The sequence below is a fragment of the Calidris pugnax genome, unplaced genomic scaffold (genome assembly GCF_001431845.1).
Source record: "Calidris pugnax isolate Ruff unplaced genomic scaffold, ASM143184v1 scaffold225, whole genome shotgun sequence".
In the NCBI taxonomy this organism is placed as follows: Eukaryota; Metazoa; Chordata; class Aves; order Charadriiformes; family Scolopacidae; genus Calidris; species Calidris pugnax.
This window is the reverse complement of record NW_015091072.1, coordinates 3,705,641-3,716,763: the sequence shown is the minus strand read 5'-3', so window position 1 is coordinate 3,716,763 and position 11,123 is coordinate 3,705,641. Positions and strand designations below refer to the sequence as shown.

General features: G+C 48.9%; 1 protein-coding gene across 1 annotated transcript in view; it reads right to left on the bottom strand.

Annotated features, from left to right (window-relative positions):
* The window catches only part of CASQ2 (calsequestrin 2), a 34,848-nt gene continuing 23,725 nt past the window's right edge, over window positions 1-11,123 (bottom strand). Inside the window, exons 7-12 of the mRNA XM_014957213.1 lie at window positions 10,335-10,380; window positions 7,874-7,928; window positions 7,068-7,168; window positions 6,645-6,719; window positions 3,026-3,205; window positions 1-1,909 (exon numbers count right to left, since the gene is read on the bottom strand). Of these exons, the coding sequence (XP_014812699.1) occupies window positions 1,883-1,909; window positions 3,026-3,205; window positions 6,645-6,719; window positions 7,068-7,168; window positions 7,874-7,928; window positions 10,335-10,380 (484 nt within the window). The 3' untranslated portion in view covers window positions 1-1,882. The remainder of the gene's footprint in view (window positions 1,910-3,025; window positions 3,206-6,644; window positions 6,720-7,067; window positions 7,169-7,873; window positions 7,929-10,334; window positions 10,381-11,123) is intronic.

The following is an 11,123-nucleotide window of genomic DNA, read 5'->3' as shown; positions in this document are numbered from 1 at the left end:
GGAAAAGATCAGTATTTCAGCTTTTTTATACCAGTAGTTTCAAGTTTCTATTTCAGCTAACGTAGAGAGAGAGAGAGTCAAAGAGACTGATCAACAGGCAGGAAAAAAAAAAACAAAACACCTATAAAATCTTGCTTTGCAGTTCATCTGATAAAGGAAATATATAGTGAGTAAACCTTGTTTCTCATCAGGCTGATTCACATTCGTATAACGAATCTGATTCTCCTGTCCCTCACACCGTTATTTCCACTAACATCACTTACCTCTGACGTAAACCACTATAAGAAAGGTCAGAACGATGTATTTCATCTGTAGCAAGAGAGGACATGTGTACCCTACCTATACTAACGAGTCTGAACGGCTGGAGAACATATTTATAAATGTATTTATAAAGGTAAAACTGCCTCCAAACTCTCCATTCATTGCACTATTGTCAAACCTAATAAGCTAAGACAATTGAAATCTGCCAGCATGGGAAAGCAGGGAGACCTAACACTGTCACAGTGACCTGCACATGGATGGTGCTGCACTTGCCAGGACTGAGTTGCTGACCCTTTGCTTTGTGAGTGACCTCCTTGACTGCTCGCTGGTGCCCTGAGCTCCCTCCCAGTCTGCAGGCAAAAGGGGCTTCTCACAGGCTACCACGGGACATCCGATTCTCTAATCAGGGAGTAACTGTGCAACCAAGTACTTAAAAGCCAAATGGCTTGAATCCTTTCACTGCTCATTGCCCAACACACGTTACCCAGCATCTAATATGGTTGGACGGATGTGTTCCTGCCCAACATCTTGGTCATGGGAAAAAATGCTATGTAAGCTTTGGGTTAAAAGCCAGCTAAAGCTGGAAGGTCGTGGGGAATAGGAGAGCTTCGTGGTGGGTGCCTATGAATGTTTCCATTGGCAGGAGTATGCTGTCTATCTCATGTGCACCACCGTCAATCCAGCTGAGGTTCACCTGAAAGGGAAGGTAGGCCCAGCCCAGACCTGGCTGCCGATGTTCGGAACTGGCCTAGGGTCTGCTCTGGTGTTTCTTTGGGGTTACAACTGATGGTTTGGGTCACTGCTGTGACCTTCAGCCTCAAGAGTCTGAGCTCAGACCTGGATCAGCCTTTCCAGCAGTTCAGGAACTTGCAAGCTGTGATGTCCCACATCAGACCATCTGCACTTACACTATCTTTTGCCTGAGCTTTCAGGAAGAAAGAGGTTGAGATGGGGATCATGATGTTTGGTCTTGCATTGCTCTGCCAGACAAGAGTATCCTGTCGTTACATGGAATCACTGAAAACTTAAATAGCACCCCTAAAACCTTCCTCCCCTCCCAAAGCTGTTTGCTGCTCCCAGCATGTTAATGAGTAGCTATAGACTCTTGCAGCAGAACTTGCAGGATTGGGTGCTCTTGGCAGAGTAGCTGCAAAGGGCATTTTTTTTTAATAAAAGGACTAAACTTTACAGTGGCTTTCCCTATGTCTTGAAGTGAGATTTGGTCTTTGAATGTACGTGCTGGGCCGATGGGCATGGAAAATACAAATTGACTCCCTGTGTCCCTCTGGCAGCAAGCAGGCAGGCACTTTCCTCCTGCCCTGGGGCACTGGGGGCAGATTCCCTGCAGATTCCTATTGTCCTGACTAAGGAGGCATGATTTACAGCGGTGCTGGGTGCCTGCAGGTGCCACCCGCCCACTGCAAGGGCAGTCCCGGTGGCTCAGCACCACTGAGAATCAGGCTGGGGGGTCCCGGCAAGGGCAGGGGCAGGGGGAGCGGGGCAGGGGAGGGGAGAGGAGCAGCGGTGCTTGCTGACGCTCAAACACAGGTCTTCCGATGGAGGGACCTGCCGCGGGGGGAGGCCTCTCAGCCTCCACAAGTCAAACTGCACAGAGTCACGGTTAGTCGTCGTCGTCGTCATCGTCATCATCGTCGTCGTCGTCATCGTCGTCGTCATCGTCATCATCGTCGTCGTCGTCATCGTCGTCGTCATCGTCATCATCGTCGTCGTCGTCATCGTCGTCGTCATCGTCATCATCGTCGTCGTCGTCATCGTCGTCGTCATCGTCATCATCGTCGTCGTCGTCATCGTCGTCGTCATCGTCATCATCGTCGTCGTCGTCATCGTCGTCGTCATCGTCATCATCGTCGTCGTCGTCATCGTCGTCGTCATCGTCATCATCGTCGTCGTCGTCATCGTCGTCGTCATCGTCATCATCGTCGTCGTCGTCATCGTCGTCGTCATCGTCATCATCGTCGTCGTCGTCATCGTCGTCGTCATCGTCATCATCGTCGTCGTCGTCATCGTCGTCGTCATCGTCATCATCGTCGTCGTCGTCATCGTCGTCGTCATCGTCATCATCGTCGTCGTCGTCATCGTCGTCGTCATCGTCATCATCGTCGTCGTCGTCATCGTCGTCGTCATCGTCATCATCGTCGTCGTCGTCATCGTCGTCGTCATCGTCATCATCGTCGTCGTCGTCATCGTCGTCGTCATCGTCATCATCGTCGTCGTCGTCATCGTCGTCGTCATCGTCATCATCGTCGTCGTCGTCATCGTCGTCGTCATCGTCATCATCGTCGTCGTCGTCATCGTCGTCGTCATCGTCATCATCGTCGTCGTCGTCATCGTCGTCGTCATCGTCATCATCGTCGTCGTCGTCATCGTCGTCGTCATCGTCATCATCGTCGTCGTCGTCATCGTCGTCGTCATCGTCATCATCGTCGTCGTCGTCATCGTCGTCGTCATCGTCATCATCGTCGTCGTCGTCATCGTCGTCGTCATCGTCATCATCGTCGTCGTCGTCATCGTCGTCGTCATCGTCATCATCGTCGTCGTCGTCATCGTCGTCGTCATCGTCATCATCGTCGTCGTCGTCATCGTCGTCGTCATCGTCATCATCGTCGTCGTCGTCATCGTCGTCGTCATCGTCATCATCGTCGTCGTCGTCATCGTCGTCGTCATCGTCATCATCGTCGTCGTCGTCATCGTCGTCGTCATCGTCATCATCGTCGTCGTCGTCATCGTCGTCGTCATCGTCATCATCGTCGTCGTCGTCATCGTCGTCGTCATCGTCATCATCATCGTCATCATCATCGTCGTCATCATCGTCGTCATCTTCGGTGTTTATCTTCCCAGAAAGCACATCCTCTATCCAGTCCTCCAGCTCCTCAGCCGTGGGCAGGTCATCATCGTCTCTGATCTCCATCCAGATGCTGTCAGCCTGAGGGGACAGGTGATGGGGGATTAGCCACCCCCAGAGACACAGGGAAGAGATGAGGTTCACTGCTGTTGTGGGGGTAAAGGTTGGACCACAGGGATGCAGGGGTGGTGGTGGCATTAGCTCCCTCTCTGCCACAGCCTGTGGGCAGGCTCAGGCACAGGGTCTCTCTCTGCCCACACGTTGGCATTATCACTTCCCTGAAGTGCTGTTGCCTCTGTCTAGGGGCACTGAGGCGGGTTAATGGGTTTACATGAGTGTGTGGTACTGTTTGCCCCAGGTTAGATGTGTGTCCACTGCCCTTACCTCTCCTGCACTGCTTACACCTGTGAGCAAGGATATCATCCACCTGCTGCATTGTTCTCACCCTGTCTGGCCAGTTTTGTAAGACTTCAAGTCAACATAAAGAGAGCATGAGGAGACCTATGCCAGCTCCTCATGCATCACCCAAGTTCATGGGACATCACAGCATTTCTCTCCTTCCTTCCAGAGCCTCTCTGGGACCTCTTCCTTTGAGCATTTACACCCTGCTGTCAGCATCCTTCTTCCCAGCCTTTTTTACCATCACCTTTGCCTCAGGACATTGCTCTGGACTCTCCACATGTGATAGTAGCATCTCCTCTCAGAAGAGCATTTCCTCAGGTCATCTCAACCATTCTCCAGCTCAAGAATGGTGAAAAACATTGATGCCCTGGCCTACAGCTGCCCCCTGCTCTTTCTCTCTCATTAATTCCATAAACTGTAGGGTATGGAGGGACTCAGTGAGAAGATGCTGTCTAAATTGTGGCTGTTACCCAGGGAGAGGAAGCATATTTTAGATGGTCTCTGAGACCTGGAAAGGAAAGGTTTTCTCCCTGCTTTGCTATAGATTCCTTGGGTAAATGCCTGGGTAAGCCCCTTTCCCTTCACTGTCTCCCCTCCATAAAATAGGATCAGCCTCCTATTTTGAAGAGGTACTGTGAGGTTATTTTGTTCAGCATTTGATGTTGCAGAACAAGTGCTTTTCGCACGTCAGAGGATAACTACCAGCTCTGGCAAATGTGCCCTACTTCTTTCCCCGCCTGTGGTACCTAATTCTCTTTGTTGTATGGCTTGCTAAAAAGCCAGACCAATTTTTGCTCAGGGAAAACTGTTTCTGGCTTTTACAATCTTTTCTTCCTACAACTCCAAAGCTGTAACAAAAAAGAGCCACGGGAGGCATGAATCTCTTGCTTCATGCAAACGATCTTGTCCCCAAACTCAGGACTGTTCATGCACAAAAAGTGATACCTTTAAATAACAGGAACAGGAGTGTGCCCACTGCACCTAGAGAAGATGCTGTGCAAATAAATCTGCAATATTTTGCAGCACGTCATGGCCCTAGTCCTGGGCCACTATGGTGTGATGGGCTTGGGGGGGGCTGCTGGGGGCTCTGCTGTTTGTATTGGCAGGTTTTTAGAGAAGCGATGGGGTCACAGGGGTTATGTCCACCGAAGCCAACTGCACTGTTTATTTTCACTCTGTTGTGTAAGCCCCACTTTGTACCTGTGTAACTTGGCTGAATGCAGTGATGTAACATTGAAATAACGAAATGAGCTCAGTGTTTGTTTTAGATATCACCCACCAACCTAGAAGTTTCTTAAATCTCTCTCTTGAGGAATAGAAAACAGACTTAAGAGGAATGAAATAAAAACTGCAAATACTATAATCAACAACCTGAAACATTTACTATATCAAAACTAGATAATGCATGAGTTTTTACATGTCTCTGAGTGACTGCTGGATAATAAGACATATGTTACTGCCTAATACTGGTTTCTATATTATTCTCTTGCCACTGGCAAGCCTACTTCCATGAATTTCCATTGATAGATGTTTAATGTATCTTTGACATCACTTAAACATGGCCAACTGCAGGAAATACAATGAAGGGAAATACTGTGGACTCATAATGTCCTGCAGCATTTGTTACAATGGAAGGAACAATCGTCTAGTAGTCCCTCCCTGTCCCTCATTTTCTGGGGAGGTACAGGAGAGAGGACATGGGGGCTGGGATCAAGGTTAGTGGCAGTGCCAGGACCAGCACCCAGCCCCAGTCAGTTGTCCCAACTCTCTGTCCCTCTCTGCTCTCTTCTAATGAAACATCAGGTTCCCATATGGTTTAAATTTCAAACACAAAGAAGTCAAGCACCAAAATGTCAACACTTCTGCAGTGGAGAGATCTCTGCTTTCAGAGGCCCTTACATACCCACACAGGTTCATTTTAAGGAGATTAAAACAACTAGTACCTAACCATCAAAAATAAACCAAGGTAATAAGTGAGCCACGCTGGACCATGCCATGTTACCTGTTTTCTGATCACCTGGGCTATTATTGTCAGCAAGAGAAAAAATGGTTTCTCTCTGCAGTCGTGTCAGGGCCATGATGTTCATTGAACTCAGCAACTCTTCCCACATCCCTGCTGGTGGAGGTCAGATGGGCCCCCCTCCCACCTGCCTTAAAAGCTCACAGCATGTAGGCAACCTGACATCAATGCCATACCTTGCTGGCTTGAAGGCAACCACGGTAAAACCAGTAGCTGCTAGAAAGCTGGCCTGATAGCACAGCTGTGGGTGCTGTGGGCACCACCATCACCACAGCCATGCCAAATCAACACCTGCCTGTGCAATGCTCCCCCTGCCCCGATGCCAGCTGTGAGACAGTGTTGAAACCCTTCAATAACATCAGGCATGGGGTCGTCAGGTCTCCTCTTCCCACATGAATCCCTCTAATACCCCCGACATGGCAGTGGCTGAGGGGGACAAGGGCCTAAATGAACCCCAGTATTCCCTCTGCATCGCAGCAGGATTCCTCCACTACCAGTTTATGTCGTATTTTTATTAAGGCTGTGTATTTATTTGTTGTTTTTTTCCAATCTGTGCAGTTGCTCCATGTCATCTGTTGGGGAAGCATCTTTCCCTCCTACGCTCAAGCTGGGCCATTCTGCTTCTGCTGCAAAAACACCCTGCTTTTTCTTCTCTTCTCCTCCACTAAGCATGGTTTTCATTCCCCCCCCCAGCACAGGTTTTCCCCTAAAAGCCCATCCAGGTTCAGTCAGAGAAGTGCACGGACAGTAGTGTATGCTGCTGGTCAGGGTGGAAATGTAAGACCTTGAAACCAAAACTGGGTAAAGCCTGGAAGCTCAGACCACAGGACTTGGTCCTGTCCTCAGCAGATCTGGTTTGTGTGCGACTCAGCAGCAGAAACACTCTCAGACCAAAGTCCTGAAGCGCAGTGTTGGAGAAGTTATGAACCCAGCTGCATATGGGAATGGTGAAGTCTTTACACTTTTTCCTTGGAGAAAAAGCCTGATCTACCTGCACTCAACAGCAGAAATCCCACTGATTCCGGAGGACCTCAGATCCCATCCTTTCTATCACCCTAATCTTGGGATTGCTGGATTTTTTTGGCACATGCTACTCACGTCTGTGACGTTCACCACCCCGATCTGTGGTCTGAACAGGTCAATCTTGAAGGTCTTCTCCCAGTAAGTGATCAGCTGCAGGAGAGAGAAACAAAGCTCAGACAAGGATGTTTGCTGTACCCCCTTGCATTAATTCATCCAGCTGGGCTGTGGTGCAGGGACCACGCATCCATGAGTGCACAGGAGAGGAGAGGCTGAACATGAGCTTGGGCCACCATGCACAGCAAAAAAAAGTGCCCAGCTCTGGGAATGTTCCCCAGACACCACCTACCCCAGGGGCAGCTCTCAGCCATCACCCGTGGTCCTGTTTCCTCTCTTTCCCTGTCCCAAATTCCCTGGGGCAGTTCCTGTGCTTGTACACACATACCCACACACTCTGGCCATGAATTAAACCAAGAAAGGCAAGGAGCCCCTGCTACTCACCAGAGGAAAGTCATCAGGGTCAATCCAGACAATGCTCAGGTCAGGATTATCGGTGTTGTCCCTGGCAACCTGCTTCAGGATTTCCAGGAACTCAAAACCATCTGAAATGATATATGAACCACTGCAGCCCTCTCCTGCAAACAGGCAGGCACTTCTCGCTTGCGGGGTTTTCAACTTCCCTCAGCTCCCTGTGCACACAGGGGTTGTTTATAGTTCTCATTAAAATGCTGTCTCCCAGCTCTTTCTTCTGATAATAAGGCTTTTAATTTCAAGCATCCTCCCCGGGTATTGAAATTAGTTACACATGAATTAAATCTCATAATCCTTCCGTGGAGTGGAACAATATCAGTATTTTCTTGTGGTGAGGGAGGAACCGAGCCCCCGAGCGGCTGAAGCTTTTCGGCACGCTGATGGCACTGAGAAGCATCAACACCATGGTTTTTCAGGGGCCATTGCCCACAGGTCTCCCACATGCACATCATACACCCAGCCCTCAGCCCTTTCCTGGAGCCATACAGGAAGACGGCTGCAGAGCTAGGGAGCAAATCCTGGCACTAGGGTTGGGGGAATGACTTTTATTTATTTTTTTTCTTAGTCACCCATCCTTTTATACCTAGAGCCCATGCATTTGAATCCTGGCTAGCACACCTGCTAGCCTAAACATCCAGAAGAACCCTTGCTCCCCATCCCAGCAGGCTGAGGCTCCCCATCCCCGCTGGGGCGTGGGGCTCTGCAATGCCAACAAAGCACATGAAACTACACCATCATGAGTGATGGAGAGTCACACAAGGAAAACGGCCTCCTACCTGGGTCATCTTCTTCAGCGAAGGCTACAATGTGGATTCCCTCCATGTCATCCTCCTGGAAACAACAAAACTATTACTGATGGGCCAGGGAGGGAGGACAGAGTCCGGGCAGTTGCTGGAGATGAGGAGTGGTGGGATGCCTTCAAGCAAACAGGGCGATTGCAAAGAAAGGGTTGACCAGAGTCCCACTGAGACACCAGAAATGGGACCTGAGGTGAGGCCGAGGAGTGCAGGTACTAGGCACTGAGGTGGGTAATTTGAGCAGTGTTGCTGAAACCTTTCAGCTGAAAATGAGGTGGGCACCATGATGGCAAAGGCTCTTTAGCATGGGAATAGGGGCTCGCTGCCTGAGGGCACCTACCTTCATAATTTGCAGGTGCCAGGGAATAGTTTGTGGGGAAACAATTATCTGCCACCATGCTGAGACTCCAAACATGCTCATTTGGAGCCAGCAAAGGAGTTTTGCTCACAAAGTGGGAGGTGAGGTGCATCACTTGGGCACCTTTCAGGAGGTGAAGGGTCTCTTGCTCTAGCTGAGGGTCTCTGTGAGCAGCGAGGGGAATCGAGGGGGAAGCTCATTTCAGGGCTCCAACGAGTGGAGGACAGAAATGATAAGCCTGGTGGGCTGCTTTTCTCCATGAGACATGTGAGTAATGGATAATGATACTGGCAAAGGCCAATAGATCTGCCGGCCGGTTCATCATCCGCTGCTATGAATGTCATCTCTGAATTATCCCATGGATCGGCTTCGCCTTCCTCACCCGCTGCCAGTCCTGGTTTCCATTTCAATTGGTTTTAATGCGAGCAAAAATTCCCATCTAAATGCTAATTTCTTTTCCCTTCTGAGCCCGGAGGTGATAAAGCCACCATCAAAAACTGAAAGGAAAAAAAACCCTGAAAGATTAAGTGGAAAACATTATCTTTAAAAACAATAGTGGATGCTGGGCCTTTGCTGGCGTCTTCAGGGAATACGTTTTCACCAGGGTATTCTAGGCAGATTTACTTGGGATTCAGACCATTTACAGCTGGCAAAATCTACACTGTTGCTGTTTCTCCATATTTGCCTGCAGTATTGTCAAACAGAAAAAAAAAAAAAATACATATGCGATATATAAATATATATAGTTGTATACTATAGCTATATTCTGACCTCCAAGGCAGCAAACAAAATGGGAGTAACTCCAGTGAAGGCATTGGGGATGTTCTGAACTTGTGGCAAGATCAGAATCCAGCCTGTTATCACCTGTAGGTACGAGTTCCCTGTTCATAGCAGAGGATAGCTCTGTATTCCCAGGCAGCTGCTAGAGTCAACATCCTACTGCTGACAATTCACACTTTTCCTGAGGTTATTTTAGAGTATGTTCAGTATGAAAGCAAAACCACTGCATGTGAAATTTGCATCCCACTGAAGCTCCATGAAAAAACTTTGAGGTACTTCGGCAGATCTAGGAAGCTATCCTCGGTACAGAATCTATATTTCTAAAGAAAATGAAAAGCTATCGTGCCTAAGTGACTCATAACTCCTGCTTCAGTTTTATTACCTCTTGCCTTGTTGTCTTAAAGACTCCCAAGGTTTTTGGTGTTTCAGAGTCCCGCAGCGTTTCATGTTACACAGCCAAGCAAGGAGGCAACTGAAGGCTGTTATAAATGTGCCGAGCTTTTTGAAGGAATGACTCCATCTTCCTTAGCATCTGTAAAGCACCTGTTCAGCTTTGTTTTTCAGCATTTAGCTGGCACTTGAAGGTCCCTGACTGGCTATTAACATCGTACTCATTCACAGCGAAGGGATAATTCGTTATATGTGATTTTTCTTTCATTTTCACTCTTCCCCTTTTCCCCCACACCTGCAGACCAGGAGGGTCCTCTGTGGGTGATCAGCTCCAAACCGCGGGTTAGTTCTTCACAATCACTGACTTGCAGCTTGCTCACACCATGAGAAGTGCAATCAATGCACAATTTGCTCCGTAATCTATATAATTATCTGAACTGCCTGCCCTCACTCGCATTCTGATTTGTATGACTGCCCCACTACAATTTCCATGAGTCATCTATTGCTACAATCTCCAAAGCTCGCCCAGTGAGCAGGCCACTGAAGACACTCCACCAGCAGCATGGAGATGGATAGACCATCCTTGGGAAGGATGCTCTTCAGAGCTATTTCATAGCTGTTACAGAGGCTCAACACCCGCCTGGCACATTTGATTAGCTTTTCCTGTTCCCTCTGGGTAGCAAAGGGGACCCAGCTCAGCTGTCCACTGCTGTTGAGCAAAGCATTTGAGCACACTGTTAGAACTCAGGCACTGGGCATCGCATCCAAGGCTTTCCCTTCTTCCCAGAAGAGAGAAAGTGGCTTTGCAAGGAAGGAAAGATGTTTTGCCCAGGCAGAGGCTCAAGCTTTTGAGCAGTGGTTTCTTGCTGGAAGCTGGCAGGGGACGCAAGGCTTCCCACCACATGTGCTTACCCACGTCTCAAACATGTCCTCTGGGCGCAGTTTCCTCAAGGTGGCCCTGGAAGGGAGACAGAAACACTCTTTGAGGACACATCCAGCATCGTCACGCATGATGCTGCCAGCATCCTGGAAAAGGTCACTGTAGCTCATTTGGTTGGTGGCTGGAGTCAGTGCTGTCGGCCACCATGTTTTGAATGCAAGCATGAGGGCACAGTAGGTCAACTTATGCTTTATTTATGGTGATAAGACCTTGCCCTCGCCCCTACTGGAATCACTGCAGACGCTATTTGTGCTTGGGAAGATGAGAAGCCTCTCTGTGCTGGGATACGCTGGTGAATTAGTCCCACACATGGCAGATTGTTCTGTCTGTACTGAGAGCACAAGTTGGCCTATTCACTTCACGTCCCTAGGACGTTCCTCCTGGGCTTTGTTCCTCTTTTTCTCCTGGTTTTACCATAAAAATCCTCCCAAACTCTCATGAAGCAAATAAGACAGAATAACCTCTGGCAAAATGTAGATCATCATAACCACTGGCAAGAAAATTCAAACCCTAAGACTGGCCAAAGCAAATATTTTTGAGATGTAGCTCATAAAGGACAAAAAACCCCCAACTATTAATGAATGTTTTCAGACACATCCGTAGCAGGAAGCCTGTTAGAGAGCCCGGCAGGATGAGAGGTGACTGAGGTGTCAAGGGGGCACCCAAGGAACACAAGGTCATAGCACACAAGCAGAAGTAATCCTTTGCATTGCTACTCCCTCTGGTTCATGGAGGTTCCCCCAGCAGAGTGGGGCTCCCTG